Source organism: Thalia democratica, chromosome 2 (genome assembly GCF_965202585.1).
Source record: "Thalia democratica chromosome 2, ktThaDemo2.hap1.1, whole genome shotgun sequence".
NCBI lineage: Eukaryota > Metazoa > Chordata > Thaliacea > Salpida > Salpidae > Thalia > Thalia democratica.
In genome coordinates this window covers 106843664-106866551 of record NC_139166.1, presented here as the reverse complement: position 1 = coordinate 106866551, position 22888 = coordinate 106843664, and the positions used below count along the sequence as shown (strand labels likewise).

At 24.0% G+C, this 22888-nt stretch overlaps 1 protein-coding gene across 1 annotated transcript; it reads left to right on the top strand.

Annotated features, from left to right (window-relative positions):
* The first annotated feature begins 837 nt into the window (after positions 1-837).
* Positions 838-20705, top strand: LOC145849771 (mitochondrial proton/calcium exchanger protein-like). The gene is made up of 15 exons (XM_082954822.1): positions 838-1102; positions 3582-3774; positions 4545-4686; positions 5827-5943; positions 6223-6348; positions 7370-7514; positions 8535-8778; positions 11912-12033; positions 12509-12633; positions 14709-14809; positions 16073-16217; positions 16477-16638; positions 17272-17316; positions 19842-19916; positions 20233-20705. Exons 1-15 carry the CDS (start codon positions 847-849, stop codon positions 20299-20301), a joined length of 2067 nt encoding a protein of 688 aa, XP_082810948.1. The 5' UTR covers positions 838-846; the 3' UTR covers positions 20302-20705.
* Positions 20706-22888: the final 2183 nt, after the last annotated feature.

The following is a 22888-nucleotide window of genomic DNA, read 5'->3' as shown; positions in this document are numbered from 1 at the left end:
CTTATACTCAATTTTCTCATTACCTCAGGCTGGCTTATAATTTAAAAACTATAACTTTTTTATACCTAAAAATATATAAAGTTCAACACAGTTCTAAATTACTATGAAGTTAACTTTTATATTGCCAATTATACCTTATAATACCTTGATTTTTTCGAAAATATTTCTTGCTATATTTAAAAAAATGGTTGTAGCAAACTAGAAAAAAAAAACAATTATGACCAAAAAAGCACAATTTTTTTTTACTTTTCAATTAAAATTTAAGTTGTCAAAAATTTAAGGATTGTATACAACAGATTTTAAAAATGTTGTGAGAAACATTTTCCTAAATTGACATAGCTATTTCAAAAAATGTAGAAGGAATTATACTTATAGTGATTTTTATTTTTTTGCCATTTTAATTTTCTCCTCCCATATACTTTTTGTCCTGTAACTAGCAATATCTCAATTTTTTTGAATTTTTAACAGTTGTAAAAAACAACTTGTAGTCAGTTAAAGTTTTAAAATATAAAATAAAATTGTGAAAAAAGTATTTTATTCCCATGCCTTAACTGATAATTGTAGATAAGTAGCCTATTGTAGTTAACGTCCTGTAACCAGCAATATCTCAAAATTTAGAAAACAAACAAGTATTTTGTTTCTTAGTTGTTTATATCTCCATGCAGTTTTATGAAAGTAATTTTATAGAAATCGGTTATAAATCTTTGCAGAAGTTATATTTTGTAGAATGTCAACAACTAAATTTTAAAACTTATATTGTTACTTAAAACTCATAATTAAGTTTAGCTCATTTGCTTGCTCAACAACTTTAACTCAGAAATTAATTTTTGCAGTTATTTACGTAGAATGTCAGCAACAAACATACTGAAATGCGCCACAACATTGAGATGCGTGAATAGCTTAACTAGAAGGCACATAGCCAGCTCCATCACTTTTGTACAGAGGGACAGGCCTGCGTTCAAACACCAAATACTGACCTTGCCCCATCACAACAATGACTTGTTTCAGTTTAGGGGATTCCACAATACGCTCCAGCTGTATGACAAGAGCAAAGTCGAGGACTCTTTGAAGCAGAAAGAGGAAAAATCATCTACAACTACTGGTTTGTATAAAATTGTGTTTAAAAAAAAGTTTTGTTAAAACTAATTATCTACTTAAACACTGGGCCATAAGTTAAAATATAATCTTTTACTGCAACAACTGATTGTATAAAATTGTACAGTTATTAAAATGTTGTTTTATTAAAATGAAGTATCTACTTAAATCTAGTGTCATAAGTTAAAATATCGTTTAAATTTTATTACAATAACTGATATGTTTAGGAATTAATGATACACTAGTGGTAAATTCTGTGTTACAAGTTCAAATAGTTGTTAAGTCATAATATTAATCATATTAATAGGTGTCACTTAGATGACAATTGGTTTGTATAGAATTATTAGTTATTTCTAAAAGATAATATCAATTATTTGTAAAAGAAGCAAATTAAAGCTTGTTTAAGCTTTTTTATGAGCTTCGTTTACAAATGTGCTTTTATACTTGTATTGTAGAAATATTGAATATGATGTATATTATGATGTCATAAGGGGAAATGGTCTACATTAATCACAGTTAGCTCTCATACCTATATCTTTTATAGAAAAAAGATAAATATTTGAAAGTTTGTAGTTTTAAATGCTTTTGTTTTTCCGATAGTTTATTGCTGTATTTTTTTTCTACAAGTTTTAATATAAAGCTACATTGTGATTATATTTTTCATATCCGTTATTTATACAACACTTTATTTTTGGGTATACTATCAAAATCCATCTGCGTTCAAAATCCACCCAATTTTTTTATATTTTCTTTATTTATTATTTTATTTTATATATTCTTAGCAATTTTCAAATTTTTATTTTATTTATTTTTCACTATCACTGTTATCCCCAACCCTTACCCTTGATCGGTAAGCGGTTCTCAAATTTGGCTGAGTGGATTTTGAATGCGGTTGGATTTTGATTGTGTCACTATTTGTAGTATTTCAATTTAAATATGTTAAGAAAAGTGTTGTTCTCAATAAAGTTGTTTGTTGAATAAAACTATTTATTAATAACTGATAGTCATACATGTTTTATATACAGTTAATATGTTGTTTGATAATTTGAAAACTCATTAGTATTCATCTAGTACACTCCTATTAATTTAAGGATTTTAAAAATTAAATTAGTTTTTTTCAAGAAAAACCTGGTATGTTAACCAATTTTTAAAGTAATGAAGTTCAGATAAAACATAAAAAATCTGTCATATACAGTAGATGGTATCATTTCAAATTCTATTTATTAGAAAACGCATACAAAGTAACAATACAGTATCTCTTCAATGTTTTTATACTGTTTAAGACATTTTCTAAACTTTAATTACATTTTATATTAAAAGTAAATTTATTAATATTAATATTACAAATAGACAAAAATTGTAGTTTAAAAAACCAGGAAGAAATAAAAAAAGCTGGAAAAAAATTTCAAATAGTTTATAGGAATCCTGTATAAACATCTTGAAAATATAAGGTTTTAGTAGTTTTAAGTTTCATGCAGTTCTATACATTGCATTATAGCTATTAGTAAGAATACTTGCAAAAAGCTGTTTAAGTTACTTTAAACTTTTTTGTTACTATCACAGTATAGGAAAGTAGTAAAAACATTATCACTACTTTAAATGTTTATAACATCAATCACTAAAAACATTTAGGTTCAATAAGTAATGATATAGTATAACACTAATAATTTTAACAAAAGTTTTTATAGAAAAAAAAACAAACATAGAAACTAAAAGAGCCTTGAAACATGTAAGATTAAATTCGTCTAACTACTTTAACTAGTATGTTTAAAAAAATCTTTATAGACTACTAATTGACATTTTGTTAGAAGTAAACAAATTAATAATATAAATCATGTCCAGCACCATTGCATACTCAGACTAGATTTAACTCTTTGAAAAAATCAGTGGAGTTTTTTTTTGGAAAACTCAAGCTAGTTTGATTTTTTTTTGTTTGTAAACTTAGGCTAGTTTGATTGCTTCATGTAAAACTCAGACTAGTATGGCTATTTCAATTTACAAATTAAGCAAGTAAACAAATTGAAATCATAAAACATATCTCATATGGGTTGTAAAGCAACTTCCTTAATTGTTTTGTCTTAAAGTGTTCAGCTATGATAAAACTAAAACATGTCATGTTTTTGTATAACAGATAATAATATTTTCAAAATAGTATTTACATAGTTGTACAACATTTAACCACTATTGTGCATTGTTACTTTGTTGAACAGTTGTATGCTCTTAAATACCTTCACAATCAACAATATTAAACATTATAACTCATAACTTACTAAAGTAACAACTAAATAATGCAAGAATCTACATACGACTAAACATATTATAAATAAGCTATATGAAACAAACAAGACAAAAAGTTGTTTGTAAACCAAATGAACCAACAATCTTGATAAAATTATTGGTTTTGTCTCAGAAATAGTAAATGAAATCAAAAGTTATTACTGTAATTAAATAAGATTTATATGTTAGTAAATATTCTAATTTCACAGAAATAGCTGAGAAGCCAAAACTTCCCCTCAAAACAAGAATAATCAATGAAATCAAACATTATTACCACGGTTTCCGCTTGTTTGGCTTGGAAGTCAGGATTGCCTCCGGAACTCTCTTCAAATATTTGAGGGGAAAACCCGTTACTAGGAGAGAACACCGGCAGTTTACCAGGGCCGTTGCTGATATTTTCAGGTAAAAACTTTTAATTAATGAATATGAACTAGTTTTTAGTATTTTGTGATAATAATGGCAGTTTGAATACAATTTATCTAATGTTTATTATAATTATTTAATTTAGTAAATCTTTCTTTTAGAGTTTTGACAATTTCATTGATTATTGTATTACCAAGTATAAGTTTTTAACATTATATATTTTTACTACAGAATGATTTCAGTATTTATTCTAATTCTATTACTGAGTCGTTGCTTTTAATAAATAACTATATTTAAATCAATTTAAACTAATATATTTTCTACAGAATGATTTTATTTTCAGTAATTATTTTAATTCTTTTTGCCAAATTATTACTTTAATTTTTTGAATTAAATTAAACAAGTATATATTATCTACAGAGTGATTCCGTTTTCAGTATTTATTTTAATTTCTATGGTCAAATTGTCGCTTTAAAATTGATAATTATTTAAATTAAGTAAAACAAATCTACTTTCTACAGAATGATACCATTTTCAGTATTTATTTTAATCCCCATGGCCGAATTGTTGCTTTGAAATTGAAAATTATCTAAATTAGATTAAACAAATATACTTTTTACAGAATGATACCATTTTCAGTATTTATTTTAATCACGATGGCCGAACTATAAAATGAAGAGTTATTTAAATAAACAAGTATTTTTTTTTTACAGAATGATTCCATTTTCAGTATTTATTTTAATCCTCATGGCCGAGTTGTTGCTTTATAATTGATAATTATTTAAATTAAACATATAATTTTTTTACAGAATGATTCCATTTTCAGTATTTATTTTAATCCCCATGGCCGAGTTGTTGCTTCCATTCGCGTTGAAGTTGTTTCCAAACATGCTTCCATCCACATTCACAACTAAAGATGAAAAAACAGCCAAACTAAAGAAGGAACTTTCGGTATGTGTTTTGTTTAACTATTAGTTAAATTTGTTTTAATGTTTTCTGCTTTATTTAAAAGCACATAACATATATTAAATTAGTACTCATTCGTTCTTAAAGTTTTTATTTTTAGTTTATATCAACATTAAAAGAACTTTCTATCGAGAACAGTGTTTGCTTAGCGAATTATTTTTAAAAAGAGAGAAATTTTTATGCCTTATTTTTTTTCAAAATGTTTAAAAGTATTAAATAAAGTTTCATATACCAATAATAATATTTGTATAACAATATTAATAATTATTTATACTTATTATTATGTTTATATTAAAGTTATAAAGCTTATATAATGTTTCAAACAAATGTAAGTATGTTTTGTTGAACTATATTTAATTGCTTGCTATATTTGTTTAATCAGTGAATGTGTATTTGTTTAAACTTTGTGAAATATTTACATATTTCCACTTACACTCAAATATCATCATCAATTTAATTTTTAAATGTTAGTATTAAACTTTTATAACTACATAAAAGCTTACAAAGTTTACAGCTCAGATATGCTGTTAAATTTACTCACAAGTTTTAGTAGTAAAGTTTTATAATGCACTAAAATATAAATCAAATTAAGTTTTAATTCACGTAAAATGTTTATACTTTTATAACAACTTTTTTGTCAAAAAAACTAGACAATATAAATTATTTTAAAATTACTTAATCATTATTATCTAAGCCTTTACTTAAACGAAGTGTAGCTATTTGTAGATTTTAATTTTAAATTGTAGTTTCGACATATTATTGTTTTATTTCTAAGATTTAAATCATACTCTTAGAAAAATCTATGAATATGAGTAATAATTGCTATTTATATTTATTTTTTTAATTCTAAAATAATCATACACAAGTCAATCTATCTAGCTTTCAAAAAAAAAACTCTTACAAAATAAAATTAGTTTAAGCATATAATAAACAATAACAATACACAAATTAAATTTTTGAAGAAGATAGACATAGTACTATATAAAATAAATGATACACATGCCAAATTTTTACTAACTTTTTTATATATTCTATTATTATTTAAAATATTTCATATGATGTTAAAAAACACAATATAAACAGTGCCATTAAAAGTTATATTAAACAACTAAATACTTTTTTCAGATGAAAATAGAGATGAGCAAGTTTCTTCAAGATGCAATGGAAGACATAGCTGTGAGAGCAAAGAAATGTGAAAAAACGAATGAAAATGCTCAAAGTTTCTATGATTTCGTTGATAAAGTTTGTTTATTATTTTTTATACATTTATTGTTATGTGAAAGATAAAAAAAGTAAAAAAAATGCTCAGAGTTTTTATGATTTCGTTGATAAAGTTTGTAAATTATTTATTCTGTATATTAAGTATTATGGTTTAAAGTTTTGAACAACATCATTAGTTAATTATATATATGATTTAAACCAACAAATAAATTTCCTATTCAATAATCACTAATGAAATACTATTGAGTGAGTATAAAATATTGCTAAGTATAAAAAAATAATCTAATTATTATTTTATAGATTAAAACGAAAAACGAAGTACCTTCTAACGAGGAAATTATGAAACATGCAAAATTTTTCGAAACAGAAGTCACATTGAACCATCTCAACAGAGATCAATTGATGGCTCTTTGTAAACTATTACAGGTTAATTATTACTTTATGTATTTATTCTTATTTATCATAAGTTTTTATTAAATCACATTGAACCATCTCAACAGAGACCAGTTGATGGCTCTTTGTAAACTACTACAGGTGAATAATAACTTTATGTATGAAATTTATTTATCATAAGTTTTTATTAAATCACATTGAACCATCTCAACAGAGATCAATTGATGGCTCTTTGTAAACTACTACAGGTGAATAATTACTATTTGTATTAATTTTATTTATCATTAAATTTTATTAAATCACATTGAACCATCTCAACAGAGACCAGTTGATGGCTCTTTGTAAATTATTACAGGTTAATAATTACTTAATGTATTTATTCTTATTTATCATAAGTTTTTATTAAATCACATTAAACCATCTCAACAGAGACCAGTTGATGGCTCTTTGTAAATGTTACAGGTTAATAATTACTTTGTGTATTAGTTTTTATTTATCATTGAACTTTAATTAAACCACATTGAACTATCTCAACAGAGATAAATTGAAGGCTCTTTGTAAACTATTACAGGTTATTTTTTTTATATATAAAATTTTTATTAAATCACATTGAACCATCTCAACTAAGATCAATTAATGGCTCTCTGTAAATTACAACAGGTTATTTTTTTTTATATATAAAATTTTTTTTAAATCACATTGAACCATCTCAACAGAGATCAATTAATGGCTCTTTGTAAATTGTTACAGGTTAAAATATATAAAATTTTTATTAAATCACATTGAACCATCTCAACAGAGACCAATTAATGGCTCTTTGTAAATTATTACAGGTAATGAAGTAATATAACTTAAGTTAATTTAAGTACTTATATTTTTATAAGTCATATTAAACCATTTAAATAGAGACGAGCTTATGGCTTTATGTGAATTATTGAATTTATTTTTAATAATATTGATGCTCGATGTAAATTAGTTTTAAAATAAATTCCAGACTTAACTAATGCTTGATTTTTAATGTAATTAATATAATCATCTTTTATTAATTTTACAGATTCCAGCCTACGGCAACAATGCTGCGCTCAGACTAATGCTGGATCTGAAATTAGCGAATTTGTATTCTGATGATAAAATGATCAAAGAAGAAGGTATTAGTTCGCTGACTACTGAAGAACTGGTATCTGCTTGCCAAGAGAGAGGTATGAATTTAAATAATATATTTATTAATTAGCTCACTAACTACTGAATAATTAGTTTTTGGCAAACAGTTATTTTAAGTATTTTAGACTGTAAGTGATTATTTTGATTTAAATTATATTTTACTGTTTAAATGCTATATATTTAGAAGTCTTCAAGATTAATAATAGTGCAACAACTTTTGATCAAACTATCTTAACAGCCTTGAGTATAGTAATAAAATAAATACTTCTAACAAATAAAACTTTTCAAAACATGTTTTTGACTAAGTTTTAAAAATAAACTTAAAAATTTATCTTATCAAAATAAAATTTAAAATGTTTAAATCCATTAAAAGTTGTGCCAAAAAAGCCCGCAAAAATGTTTAAATATACATTCAAGGTTATCAAATGACTTGAAATTTGACAATTTAGACTTAAAAAAAACAGGAATTTTAAACACAAAGTCACTAAACAGCTGGAATTATAAACAAATTAGTTAATTAGGAAAATTTCCATTTGACACAAAAAATCTAACACATAGATAAATTATTTTTGTCATCATCAAAAATGTTTTTCATTAAAATACACATTTAAAGTACTTATACAATGTTTATATACTATTTAACACAGTTTTTTACCTTAATCTTAACTTTAAACTAAAAATAGGCCCAAAAATGTATACTTTTAAAAACCTGGAATAAATTTAGAAAACCTGGAGAAATCTTTCCAAAAACATTTGGCAACCTGTTTATAATAAATGAGCTATAAATTGTTTAAAGCCTACAAAAGTGGTTTCCCCTTCATACTTTAATTTTAAAACCACTTTAATAATATTATAAATAAAAAGCGTAATTTTAATAATAATAAATATCATAAATGAATCATATATATAAATTAAATTTTTTAAGCATATATAAACGAGCTATTAAAAATTTTCAGGACTACAAAAGTGGTTTTCCCCCCATACTTTAATTTTAAAACTACTTTTAATAATATTAAATATAAATTTAATTTCAATAACAAAGTTACCACTTTTTCCAGGCATGAGAGCGTTGGGAGTGTCCCGCCAACGCCTGGAAGTTCAACTCCAGGAGTGGATCGACCTCCACCTTTCGGACGTGTCCGCGTCTTTACTATTAATCTCAAGGATCCTGTACCTGCCCGAGGACGTGCCGATGAACTACCGGTTGAAGGAGGCCATCAGCAAGCTGAGCGAGGCGACCACGGAGGAGGCCAAAGTGAGGGCAGCAGAAGTTAATATGGAGAGGGTTGATAATACAACCAGGTTTGAAATAAATATGTTCTCAGTATGAGTAGTAAGAATATTGTAGTTTTTAGTATCTCAAATCTTCCCTTGGTTGTGTGTTGTTCTTCGTGATTTTTTTGTCTTTATCAAAATCATTTTAGATAAAAAACATTTTTTTTAATTTTAACAAAAAAATCTACAAATTAATTAGTATTCGTTATATTGCCTAAAGTACTTTCAAATTCTTCTTCAGTAGACAATTCAGAACATTCTGAATTGTCTACTGAAGAAGAATTTGAAAGTACTTTAGGCAATATAACGAATACTAATTAATATGTAGATTTTTTTGTTAAAAAAAAAAAAAACTTTTTTATTTAAAACGATTAGTATAAGTAGTATATATATATTTATAAAGTGAAGTTAATATGTAGAGAGTTGATAATACAACATAGTTTGAAATAAATATGTTTATAGTATAAGTAGTATATATATATGTAAATATAATATGAGGGCAGCCGAAGTTAACGTGGAGTGTTGATTATTTTATTTAATCATTATAAAGTTGATACGTTAAACATAGGTAAAAATTAATTAGTATGTGTGTATCTCTACGTCATCTCTACAACTTAATAAATATGTACTATACATCTAAAGTTTGGAATGGAGAAAGCCGATAATAATACGAGGTAGATTGTAATTCAAAGAAATCTAAAGTTTATGTGAGTACTATTAAAGCATTTTAATACGGAATAAAAATAATAAAGTGATAAATGCTAATAATCCGGAGGTAGTTGGTAATACAACTAAACATAAGTCTAAATAAGTATGTGGTATACACAGCATTCTACATATTTATATGTGTAGTACTGAAAGTATATGCTTTAATCTAATAATAATAATAAACAGTGAATATTTAAGTATATTTTGAGTACCGCTGCTTACTTTAGATATTATTAATGTTTTCTTTGTTGATACCAATTTAAATAAGTTTTTTTGTGGTAGATAATAATTTCCTATAAACATTGTATTTACAAGTTTTTTTGTATATTTGTGTTGCAAAGTAAATAGTTTTTATTACTATTTGTACGATGTATAAATATTTACATACTAACATGTAGTTTTAAAATGTAATTACTTGACTTTACTTATCAGCAAAAATACTATTTATTTATTATTTTACAAATTTGAAATACGGTTATAACAGTTTACTAATCCTATGGTAGTTGACTATACATCTATAAGTATATCAGATCTTTTCGAAATTTAATCGTATATTTATTACAATAAAAATGTAAACATTAAGTTTTCAGTATTTCAACGTTAGATATTTTAGATTATTAGTTTGAAAGTTTCTTCATCTGTTTTTACTTTATATAATTATAAATTTTAAAGAATTGTAATTTTTTTTTTTTATAAAACAACATTTAACTTTAATATTTGAGCTATCAAAAACTTTTTGTCAAGTTAAATTTTAAATTTTCGCAAACTTTTACGTAGTAGTTAAATTTTAACTTGACAAAAAGTTTTTGATAACTCAAATATTAAAGTTAAAAGTTATTTAATAAAAAAAGTCTATAACTTACAATTATGTAAAACAACTAATTTTACTGGTATAAAACAATTTTAAATTTTAAAAACAATATACTAATATAAATCTCCTCTTAATAAGTAATTAATACAGTATTATCTAATTGCTTTATTAAAAATATTCGGTAATATAGCTTTATTATAGTATTATTTTTTTCAGTTGTCTTAAGAACTAGTAATTTCTTAAAATATAAACTTTATTTCCAAAACAGTTTGTTTTTACATAAATAGTTTAACATAAAAAATTTCTTTCGTACATATTATTTTACTATATTTTTGATTCTAATAGAGTTTCTTTATGCTCTTATTTACTTGTTGAATTTTACGCATTCTTTCCAAGTATTTAAGTTCTATAAATTATTCAGCAGTTTAGTTTTGTGTAAAAACCAAATACTTTCAAAGTACTAAATAAATTTTAGTATAAAAATTTATATTAAAACTGTATTATAATTCAAACAAATTTTTAAAATTTTCAATGGATTGGTAATAATTTAAAGCTAATTTCTTGTAAATGTGTAGTTCTAACACTAAGTTCATATTATAGTTTTGATATTTTACATTTTTATTATTTTGAGATTTTATTTCGAATTAGTTTCCAAATAAAATATTAAGCTTGAATTTAAAGTTTACTTTCTTGTATTTATTTTTGTTAAGGAGTTTGTAAACTACTTGGAAATTAGCTAAAAAATAAAGTCTGGTTAGTAATTTGTACTTCATTTAATTGTACTATATTTTAAATAACAAACAATTCTCATAATATGTTGAGTTATTTCACGTAGTTTTTAAGCATTAAGTTCCGTTTATAACTAAGGAGAAATAAATGCATTGTAATCTCAATGCGTACAAACACATTCTTCAAAGTGTTATTACGATAAAGTAACAAGAAAGTAGTTTCGACTTTTAATTTGTGGTTTATGTATAAAATTGATAGTGGTTATAAGTAATTAAAAAAATATATATACATTAAGTTTTATAAAATACTTTTAGTTCAATAAAATTTCCGTCTGATTTAGTATATAGAAGCTATATTTTTAAATTGGTTCAAAATATTTAACATACAATTAGTTCAATATAGTTTAAAGTTCATTTAGTGTCATATTAGTTATGTCATTTTATGTTATATAATCTTTCAAGTTTAAGTTATTTGTTCCATAGTAGCTTAAACTTTAAATGCTTTTGCAGTTTACCTATTATATTTTTACTGTTTTTATTACTTTTATAAAGTTTTTAGGTATATGTTTAATAAAATTAAGCTTAGTATATATAAATTATTAGTCGAATTATTCTTTTTATTTAAAAACCAGTTTTTAAACACAGTTTTTGAAGTATATAAAAACTAGTTAATTAGAACTTTTTGATATATTGTATATAATAAATACTTTTGTGTATTTAGATGTATGCATATTAGATTGTTAGTATAAAATCCGACTTTAATTTAGGTAAGTCTAAAATAAATAAAAAGATAATGGTAACATGCTTGATAATTATTACCCGTTCATCTAAAGAATTGTATTAATAAGTTTACAAAATTAATATATATTTCGATTAATAACTTGTTTTTATTTAACGATTTACTTTATCACAGGTACAAGGCAGTTAAAGAAGAACAGAAACTAATTCAAAGCGAAAAAATAGCAGAATTGGAAGAAAATAAAGTTGAAGACAAAAAAGAAAAAGTTGAACAAGAAGTTACTGCTAATGTTGAAGGTAAATAAAAGTTAAATATATTCATTTAATGAACAAAAAAAGTTCAACAAGAAACTATTATACCTTGTGTTTTTAGTTAAATAAAAATTAAAATTATATACTTATGTAGTTTTTTATATAATCTTCACAAAACTTTATTTTTGTACTGATTTTATAATATATTCAATTGGTAACTTGGATAAATTGTTTTGATGTTATATTAGCCTAAAATTAGCCATTTTTACCTTTTGAATTAAAAAAAAGGCCATCTATTTAATTTTGCTTTATAAATTAAGTATTTATACCGAACCTGGTTTGAAGTTTTCTGTCATCAATTAAAATTTGTCTTCTTGTTTTAGATAAAAGTTTATAAAAAGTAATTATATCCAATCTTTCTACTAACAGGAAAAGAAAAGATAACTCAAGAAGATATAGATGCACTTGTAGTTTAAATGTAGTAAATATATTTGATAAACTGAGTATAATTTATTCACAGGAAAAGAAAAGATAACTCAAGAAGACATAGACGCACTTGTGAGGGCAATGACCAGAGCCAGTTCTAATATGAGTACCTTGAACGAAGCTAAGGAAGAATTATCTAGTCTTAAGGAAGATATGCAAGTAAATAATAGTTTATATTATTTGTTTTTGTATTTATTATTTACTTGGTTCTAATATGAGTACTTTGAACGAAGCTAAGAAAGAATTGTCTAGTTTGAAAGAAGATATGCAAGTAAATAATAGTTTATTTGTTTTTGTATTTATTTACTTGGTTCTAATATGAGTACTTTGAACGAGGCTAAGGAAGAATTATCAAGTCTTAAGGAAGATATGCAAGTAAACAATAGTTTGTATTGTTTTTGTGTTTATTTACTTACTTGGTTCTAATATGAGTACTTTGAATGACGCTATAGAAAAATTGTCTAGTCTTAAAGAAGATATGCAAGTAAATAATAGTTTATTTGTTTTTGTATTTATTACTTATTTAGTTCTAATATGAGTACTTTGAACGAAGCTAAAGAAGAATTGTCTAGTTTAAAAGAAGATATGCAAGTAAATTGATTTCATTTTTGTACTTATAATAATTAATGTTTGTTGTTTTATTTATTACAACTGCGTTAGTAATTATTTATTATACATAAAAAGCTACAGTTGAATATGGTAGTTCGTATTAATTAATATATGTACAACTTTTATATTAAGAAATTTAGTTTACTAGTAACTTCTATAGGAATAAATAATTCCATGCTAATTTGTTGCTATTTTTAACTATCATTTTTGGTAAAATGTTTACAAGTTTTGTTTTTAGGTTTGTGTAACTTTTAAAGCACAGGGTTCCATACATTCAGGATAACTCAGGACAGTTTGGTTTTTATAAAAAATCTCATTTAAAATAAAAAAAACACTTAAGCTAGTTGTTTTCTAGATCTTGAGTTTTATTTTGTTGTTACAGTTTCAATATTTTGATACATTATAACAAACTTTGTTCAAAAACTATATTATTATTGATTTTGTAAATTTTACTTAAGTTATTTTAACACTTTTAAGGATTTTGAAAAGCACAGAATAAATCAGCACAATTTAAGGTCACTCAGAACAGTTTTTTTCACTTACAAACAGTTGTTTTGACTCAGAGAGTGGCAACCCTGAACTTGAATCGAATCAAGCTTTTTGCAGTACTTTCTTTTGATTTGAAAGTTTATAAAAGGAATAAAGGAACATGGTTGATTGTATTTGTTTATGAAAATTTCTTAAAGTGACCAAACTTTAAAGTTCTGGTATAAATGATTATATCTAATAATTTAACTTCCAAAATTAAATGATTTAAAGTTTATCGTTATTTTGATTGATTATTTGTATTGAACTTGGAGTTTTAAACTAAACATTTTTTTTTGATTTAGCTAAAACAATTAAAAATAAAGTTTTGAGTAGTCTGATCAATTATTCTGGTATATAAAATAATAGTTGTTGTTATTAATAATTGTAAAAAGCTAAACTTTTTTTTTTATAGATTAACAAATAAAAATTTTATGCTAGTTTTTTATTTATTAGAATTAATTTTGAAATCAAAAACTTTCTTTTTATACATTAATTTCTCTACTGTTTTCACTTTATTTATTAGTTCATATCTTAAAGCAAGTATATATCTCTATTTGTAACCAATTGCTTAATAGATTGGCAATAATCATACAGCATTACATTGATTGTTTTATAACTAAACTTTTATATACTCGGTAAATACACTATATACTAAAGTATAACTGCCGTTATTTTATCTCCAACTTTGTATAAATTATTTATGACCGGAGAAAGCTGCTTTTATATGAGAAACAGAATTATGAATCAGTAAATTAGAATATTTCTATATTAAAATATAATTTTGATTAGACCTGTGTTTAGTTTATATAAATTCAATGTTTTTATTTAAAAAAATATTGTTTTAAATTTCTAGTTTTATGACAAAGTCTTAAGAATAACACCATAAGTTATAAAACCATAAAAATTATTTTACAAGTTTTATGATTTATTCAATAAAAATGAAATAAAAAACATTGTTATATAAATCCTTGAGCATTACTTTTACTTTACAGTAATACTTTACGATGGTAAAATTATAAAAATTTACAAAACAACAAATATTTAATATTGAAGAAAAGTATTATGATAATTATCAAACATTACATTGTTTTTAACAGGAGTATCACACTGATATAAAAACATTGAAAACTCAGCTCAAGTCAGAAGAAGATTCATTGGTTAAAAAAGAAACAAAAGCAAGTAAAAGGATCACTAATAGGTGGGTTATCAATTTAATGAATTATAAATAAATTTATTTAGTTAAAAAAGAAACGAAAGCAATAAAAGAGTAACTAAAAGGTAGATTTTTATTATATACTCTATATTTAAATATTAATGTCAAAAAAGAAACGAAAGCTTCTAAAAGAATTACTAATAGGTAAATTTATTTATTTTATGGATTATAAATAAAATTAGTTAAAAAAGAAACTAAAGCAAGTTAAAGAATCACTAGCAGGTAAATATCTATTTATTTGTATTTTATTTTTTCACTTAAATTAAGCTAAAAAATTTTTTTTTCATTTAAGTCGATACAAAAATATTTAAAGTTAACATAAGTATGTTGTCCCCTCGGACAATGTTTCTCAAAAACTACTATTAAAAACGCCTAAAACTCTTTTTTGCTGTTCATCATCAACTTCAGAATATCTGGTTAAAGTTTAAAATTATATATTCCCTCCCCCCTTACAGCTTATGGCTCACCTGTGGAAGCCCTGGTCTAGTGTGAGTTTCAAATTTCTAGTATAATTTCCAAAAACACCCTAAATCAACCAAATACCTTTTTGATCTTCACTCTTAACTTCAGAATATGTAGTGTAGTAAGTTTCAAGTTTGAGGCCCTTATGACCTTTTTACTACTCACGCCTTGAATATCCAGATATAGAGCTTTGTGTTTTGAAATATTCTATATTAACTCCAAAAATATATATTTGAATTATAAAAATATATATATATATATAATCAAATGACACTTATTAACAACAAAATTGTTAAAGTTTTGTACCAATAAAAAAAATATTAATAGTTAACAAATTTTTCAGGCTAAAACAACTAGTGAATAGTATTAATGTGATTATCAGATCATTATTTAAAAACTATAAAATTATAAATAAAGTCCTATACTAACAAATATTTAAAAATTATAATTTTTCAGGTTAAACAAACTAGTGAATAGAATGAATGTGTTCATCACATCATTGTTAAATAACAATAAAAATATAAATATTACCTTATACCAACAAATATTTTTAAAAAAGTATCATTTTTCAGACTGAACAATGTAGTAAATAGAATAAATAAAATCCATCATTATTAAATAGTAATAATAAAACATGACAATACCTTATAAATATTTAAAAATATATTTTTTTTAGGTTAAACAAACTAGTGAATATAATAAATAAAACCACATCATTTTTAAATAACATTTGAATCATAAATAATACTTAATACAAATAAATATTTAAAAAAAATAATTTTTCAGGTTAAACAAACTAGTGAATAGAATGAATGTTATCATCACGGACCTTGAAAAAGACGAACAGTTGGAAAAAGATAAAAATTTGATGGAAAAATATCAAATATCATTCCACGATATGAAGTCTTCCATGGAGTTTGAAAAGATGCCTGTTAGTTCATTATATTAAAAAAAAGTAAAAGTTTTAATTTTAACAATTTTCATTTAAAAGTACATTTAAACAGTAATATTATTAAGGTCTTTTAGGATATTGCTTAGTATCTTATTTTTGCTTGGTTGGCAGTTTACTAGAAGTATTTGAAATTTGAGATAAAACAAATAATAAACACAGTATTACAATATTATACGCATAATTTTCTCTTAAGATTACTAAACATTTAGCCTGTTTGAAAACTATTTAATTTTTATAGGTCGACCGACTCTTAGCGGTGTTCGAAACCCTGGACACCAACAAAGACGGCAAGATAGACATTGACGAGGCGAGAGTGATTATAAACACTTTGAACTCGGAAGATATTGACATCACACCTCAACAACTAGCACTAGTGGTCGCACTATTCAGTAGAAAACAGGTTTGTTGAAAATTATAATCTTATAATGTAATCTTGTTTTAATCGAATCGAACAAAAAATATAATTAAAGTTATCACAAAAACTCAATTTTCACAATTAAAGACAATTTAGACAAAGTTATATTGGAATTCAAGAAAACTTGAAAAAGTGATAAAAACTACATAAAATCAAGAATTGCCTCTATAAAACTTTCTTTTAATTGTCTTTAATTGTGAAAATGTGTTTTTGTGATAATTTTGATTATAATTTTTGTTCGGTTCGAACCCATTTTGGTGACTAAAGAATACTTTTTTTTGGTAGATTGATTACCAGCCAAAAAATTTTTTGGGTAAAATTTACCTTTCAAACTAAAATTTTACTACATAACATAAAGAGTTTATTTTACTGAATAAAAAAAGTCAAAGTGATTTTTTACTAAAAAGTATGTTTATTTTATTTGTTAAAATTAATATTTTTTAATTCGGTTTACTAAATTTATATTTTGTTTTTATTAACTTATTAAAATAGTAGGAAATGGTTTAAAACTTAAAAATGAGTTTCTTAATTTTGTACTAAAAAGTTTAATTTGTTTGTAATAACAAATATTTTTTGATACAATTAATTAAATATATATTTTTGTACGAACGTATACAGGCTCTGAAACTCAAGTCTCAAATGAAAAAATTAGGTGTTTCTAAGGTTCGGTAAAAAAATGTTTAAATGTATAAAACTTAGCATGTTTGAAAAAAAATTAAAATGTATTATTCACTTAATAATTTTTAAACATGTGAATTGAAAATTTAAGTTTTCACATTTGTTTTGATTAGAAATAGTTAATTGAAAGTTACCGAAAAAATTAAAAGTTGTGTTTAATAAATTATTTAAATGTTTAAAGCTTAGCATGTATTAGTATTTTTGCACTTGGTTTTTTTTTGGATCATGTGTAGTGCATTAAAAATTTAAGTTTTAAAATAAAATAAATTACAATTTACTTTTCAATATACTGGGCATGAAAATAATTATTTTAATTCAGTAATAAATAAAATTATTAAACAGAATTTAATTCAGCTTGAAATATACAAGAATTAAAACATCTTAATTTTTTTTCTTGCTTATGCTTTTTATTCTGAGTAAAGTTTATAAATAACTTACAGCTTTATATTTAAAGTATTTTATGAATAATTTTTGTGTTTCATTTATAATAATTGAATATGTTTCTTATTTCATATTCAACCCTTTTAAATTTAACATAATATGTTATATGTTTTGCTTTTTTGGAAAAAAATAAAGAGATCTCAACTAAATAGTAGAAATAATTAGTTTATTCTTTCAAGAATTTTTTTTTACAAACTAAGTTATGGTCAAAGACCTCGTCAGTGCTTAAATAAAACTAAAAAGATCTTTTTATACATATCTTTTTAGACTACAATTAGACATACAATTTCCAACCCTGTCACATATCTTTTTAGATATCTTATTTATTTAAGCACTGACGAGGTCTTTGACCAAAACTTAGTTTGTAAAATAAATTCTTGAAAGAATAAATTCATTAACATAGTATATTGTAAAATAGGGTGTTTTTACAGCAATTTTTTAATTTCTAGCTGGTAAAAAATATCATCTTTCAGAAATACTATAGAATCACCCTGTGCAAAGTTTTAGATGATTTGAAGAAACCTTCACCTTGGTAATAAATCATTTCACCGATTTTCAAAAACCATTCCAATGCAAAATGTATTAAATTCAAAAAATGCGAACTTGGAGTTTTAAGCTGGATTTTTTTTACGTTTAGAAATTATCGCTAAAACACATTTTCACAGTTAAAGACAGTTTAGAAAAAGTTTTATGGAAATTCAAAAAACTTAAAAGAGTGATAAAAATTACATAAAATCAAGAAGTGCCTCTGTAAAACTTTCTTTTAATCGTCTTAAATTGTTCTTAATGTGTATTTTGTGATAATTGCAATATGTAAAAAAAATCTAGCTTAAAACTCCAAGGTCGCATTTTTTTGATTCCCTTAATTTTTGCATTGGGGTGGTTTTTAAAAATCGGTTGGTGCCAAGGTGAAAGTTTCTTCAAATCATCTAAGATTTTTTTACAGGGTGATTTTATGGTATTTCTATAACATATTTTTTTTTCAACCGGAAACTTAAAAACTGCGGTAAAATTAGCACCCTGTTTCACATAATTTTACTCAGAAAGTTTTTATTCTGTTAAACACATTTTTATTGGCTGATATGTATGTTTTGTCTAATTTTAAGTTTCAAAAAAAATTTTCAATATTGATAGATGAACTGTTTTATTAGATATTTTTTTATTGCAAAGCCTAAAAATAAATTCAAAGCATTTCGGTGTACGTGATTTTTACTTCAAGAATAATATTTTAAATTTACTGTCAGGGTTGCCCCAAAAGCTGGATTTTGAGAAATTTTTAAAAACTACATTGAATTTTGAACGAAAATTACTAATAAACCTAGAATTAAAAAAAAGTATACACATCTTAATTAGTAAAATTTTGATTTGACACGAAAAATTGATTATATAGATCGGGGTTTCCCAAACTTTTTTTTTTCATAAGGCCCCCTTTAAAGAAATTAAAAAAGCTACGGCTCCCTCCAACAAGATTACTCATGAAACTACCATTAAAAAAAGCATCAAAACATTTTCATCATCAACAGAATCTCTAGTGTAAGTTTCAAATTATGGCCTTGTGGCCCCTTAACTGCTCATGGTCACCTTTGGGATATGAATAAATTTTTGTCATCATCATTTTTACAGTAGATTTACAGTTTCTTTTCAGTTTGTTATACTATTTAACACAGATTTTAACCTCGAACTTAATTTTAAACTAAAAGTTAACACAAAACTTCTAATTTTAGAAACCTGGAAGAAATTTCTCCAAAACCAGTGGCATCCTTGTACTATTTACTTACAACTAGACTGGTGTAACAAAATAAATTATTAAAATAGTTTTAAAAACAAATTGATATATATTGTAGGTGTCAAATTTGGTTGTACAATAAACATTTCTTATTATTATACCAAGGTATTATGTGCAGTTTTTTACATACAAATATAAAATAGTATAACTTTAAAGTATTTTCTTTATACAAAGTCTTTGTTTGTCCGAGTAGCCAATTTTCGTGTCCAGTATATAGAAAAATAGCATTTTGAAACAATTATAAATTGTATATTCTTTTTATATAAAAATGTTTCGTTTATAGGAAATGGAGAGTCTAACTGATTGTAAGAAAGACATGGCTAAAGATTTGTCACAATTTGAAGAACACAAAAAATCTGTTAGTTGTAAATATTAAAAAAAAAGTTTTTATATTAGGAAGTATAAAAAAATTAAGATAGTTAATGTTTAAGGTATATGTATACTTTTTAAGGTTATTTTTTTTACTTTTAGAAGCAAAACACCTGTGATTTGTAAGTAATAAAATGAAAAAAAATATTGAAAAAAAAAAGTATTCATCCAAGTAGATATATTTGTTATTAAGTTGCTAGTTTTTTTTACATGCTTAGAAAAAATGGATAAACCATATTCATTTTATCAGATATATATTTTATCTATATTTTTAAATAAACTTAGTTTATAATTATTTATTTTAGGAAACTAAAGAGGACATTGCCAAAGATTTATCAAAATTTGAAGATCACAAGAAACCGAAAAAAAGCTGAGAATTCTAGATAATTACTGTTAAATATCTAATTTATTGCTATATATTTAATTAGTAATTACATTCCTAGATTAAAATTGATATATTTAATATTGTTGAAGATATTTGTTTTCTAGATTAGATATCAATAATTTATTATAGAATATTTGAATCACTTTTGTCTAAAATTTAAAAAAAACAATTAAAATGTTAGTTACATTATCAATATTAAGTGAAAAAGTATAGCTTAAAGAAAGTTTCATTACAAATTATAAATACATAATAGTTTGATTACTTAAAAAATAAACAGATTGCTTGTTTTAAGATTTACTTAAAATTAATAATTAGCTAATTTATTTATTATCTACTAGGATCTTTTTTCAATTATTTTCTCCTCAAGAATAATTAAAACTTTTCTATTCTCATACGTCCAGAATATTTTGTATTTTGCTCTAAAAATTTTTTTTAATGGATAACTTTTACAATAAAGTTTATAAAAGCTTCAGTTATTTTTAAAAATTATTATTTTTTTTTATGAATGGAATTAGAACTTTAAATTTTGTTATATTAAACTTGTTCAGTTAGATTATAGTTAAAATTATTTTATATGTTTTTGTATCGTTTTTTAATAAATAGTAAATGTTAGTAAAATGTTTTTTTTTCAATCTGATTAAAGTATTAGTTTTTGTTTCACAGTTTTTAGCTTTTTAAACCACAATATATAGTTAACTTTTTATTAAGTATTTAATCTATACATTGTATAAGTTATGGAGTATTTACTCATTTGTAAAAATTCATAAAACTTATACTCTGAGACTATTTAAATATATTTATTGTGTAAAAAATGTCTTTTAATTTGTTATCTTTCTCTAAATCATTAAGTTATTTTATTATTTTTTAAAAGTTAGAACAACACATAATAGTCATTTAAAATAAATCTTTAGATTTGAGAATTTAAATAATAAATTTAAAAGTTCAAAAAACTTTTACTCTGAAACTTTTACAAAATATTTGATCTGTTCATAATGGTTCTTGAAATAAGCACTGTATTGTTGTTTATCAATTATAAAAAAAATATTATAACTCATTGCTAGGGTGTGTAGCAGGGTTTCAAAAAAACCTGGAATTTTTAACATTTAGTAAAATTTTGATTTGAAACTAAAATCTATTGTATAGATTAAAAAAAAATTGTCATCATCAAACATTTTTTTATTAAAAACACATTTTAAATAGTGATGTACCGGATTCATTATCCGGATCCGGTCGGATATTGCCATTTATGTCTGATATCCGGGTCCGGCCGGATCTTGATATGAAAAAAAATCCGGATCCGACCGGATTCTAATTTGGAATAAAGTCCGGCCGATTCGGATCTAGTTAGTAAAAAAAAACATACAGAAAAGTATTTTTTCAAAAACAAACCCTGTGTAATTAAACAGAGTCATTTTCGTCAGAAAATACGTTTGAAAATTAAACACCTACCGTGATTGGCTCATTTTGTACACGTGACTAATTTACATTTGTTTACATTTAAACTATGAAACAAACATTTCAGAAATGCAACTCTTTACCTATGTTGTAAAATTAAGACCTTTACTACCAAATTGTCAACCTTATGGCTGTTTCTACTAATTATTAGATTAATGTAATTTTTGACTCAGGCTAGTTTATACACTCTAGCTAGTTTTATTTTGACTTAAATAGTGGCAACCCTGCTAGTTTGAAAATTTTTGGGAATTTTTTAAAATCTATGGCTGCCTCAGGCTAGTTTAGTTTTTTATAAAAACTTAGGGTTACATGACAATTCAAATTCGGACAACTCAAATTCCGACAATTCAAATTCTTAAAAAATGTTTAAATGACTATATCTCAATAAGTAATATAAATTCGAGGAAAATAAAATTTACATATGTAGATCTTATTAATATCTACAAAACCCTTTTTTATTTTTTTCAAAATCTAAAATACTTTTTAAGATATTTTAAAATTACTAAAAGTAACTATGATTTTTACTTTATTTAAGCCATATCTCTAAAAATATTTAATGTTTTGCAAAAACAAAAAATGGCTTGTAGATATTAATATGACTTACATATGTATTTTTTATATTTGACAAATATACATTATTTTTTTATTCGTGGCTGTTTATATTTCTTTTTAAGAATTTGAATTGTCGAAAATTTGAATTGTCCGAAGTTGAATAGTCGTGCACCCGTGGCAACCCTGCTAGTATGAAAATTTTTGAAAATCTAAGGCTGCCTCAGGCTAGTTTAGTTTTTTATAAAAACTCAAGCTAGTTTTAAGATTTTTTGAAAAACTCAGGCTAGTTTTCTTTTAGGTTTTGAATGAGTTTGAGATGATCCAGCTTTCAATATTTTGTAATCTTTTCTAGTTAGTTTTGTTAAAGAACTTGATTTTAATTGATTTTAGATTGGTAAGGCTAAAGGGGGTCCACCTTGATTTTTACAAGTTGATTTTATTTGATAGATTTTAATCTTAGCTACCAGATACTTTTTACAGCTTAACAAAGTTCCAAGTAGTTTTCGAGATACAAGGGGTCAAAGCCGGCCAGCTCAATAGCTTCCTAATAAAAGGTGCAAACTAAAAAG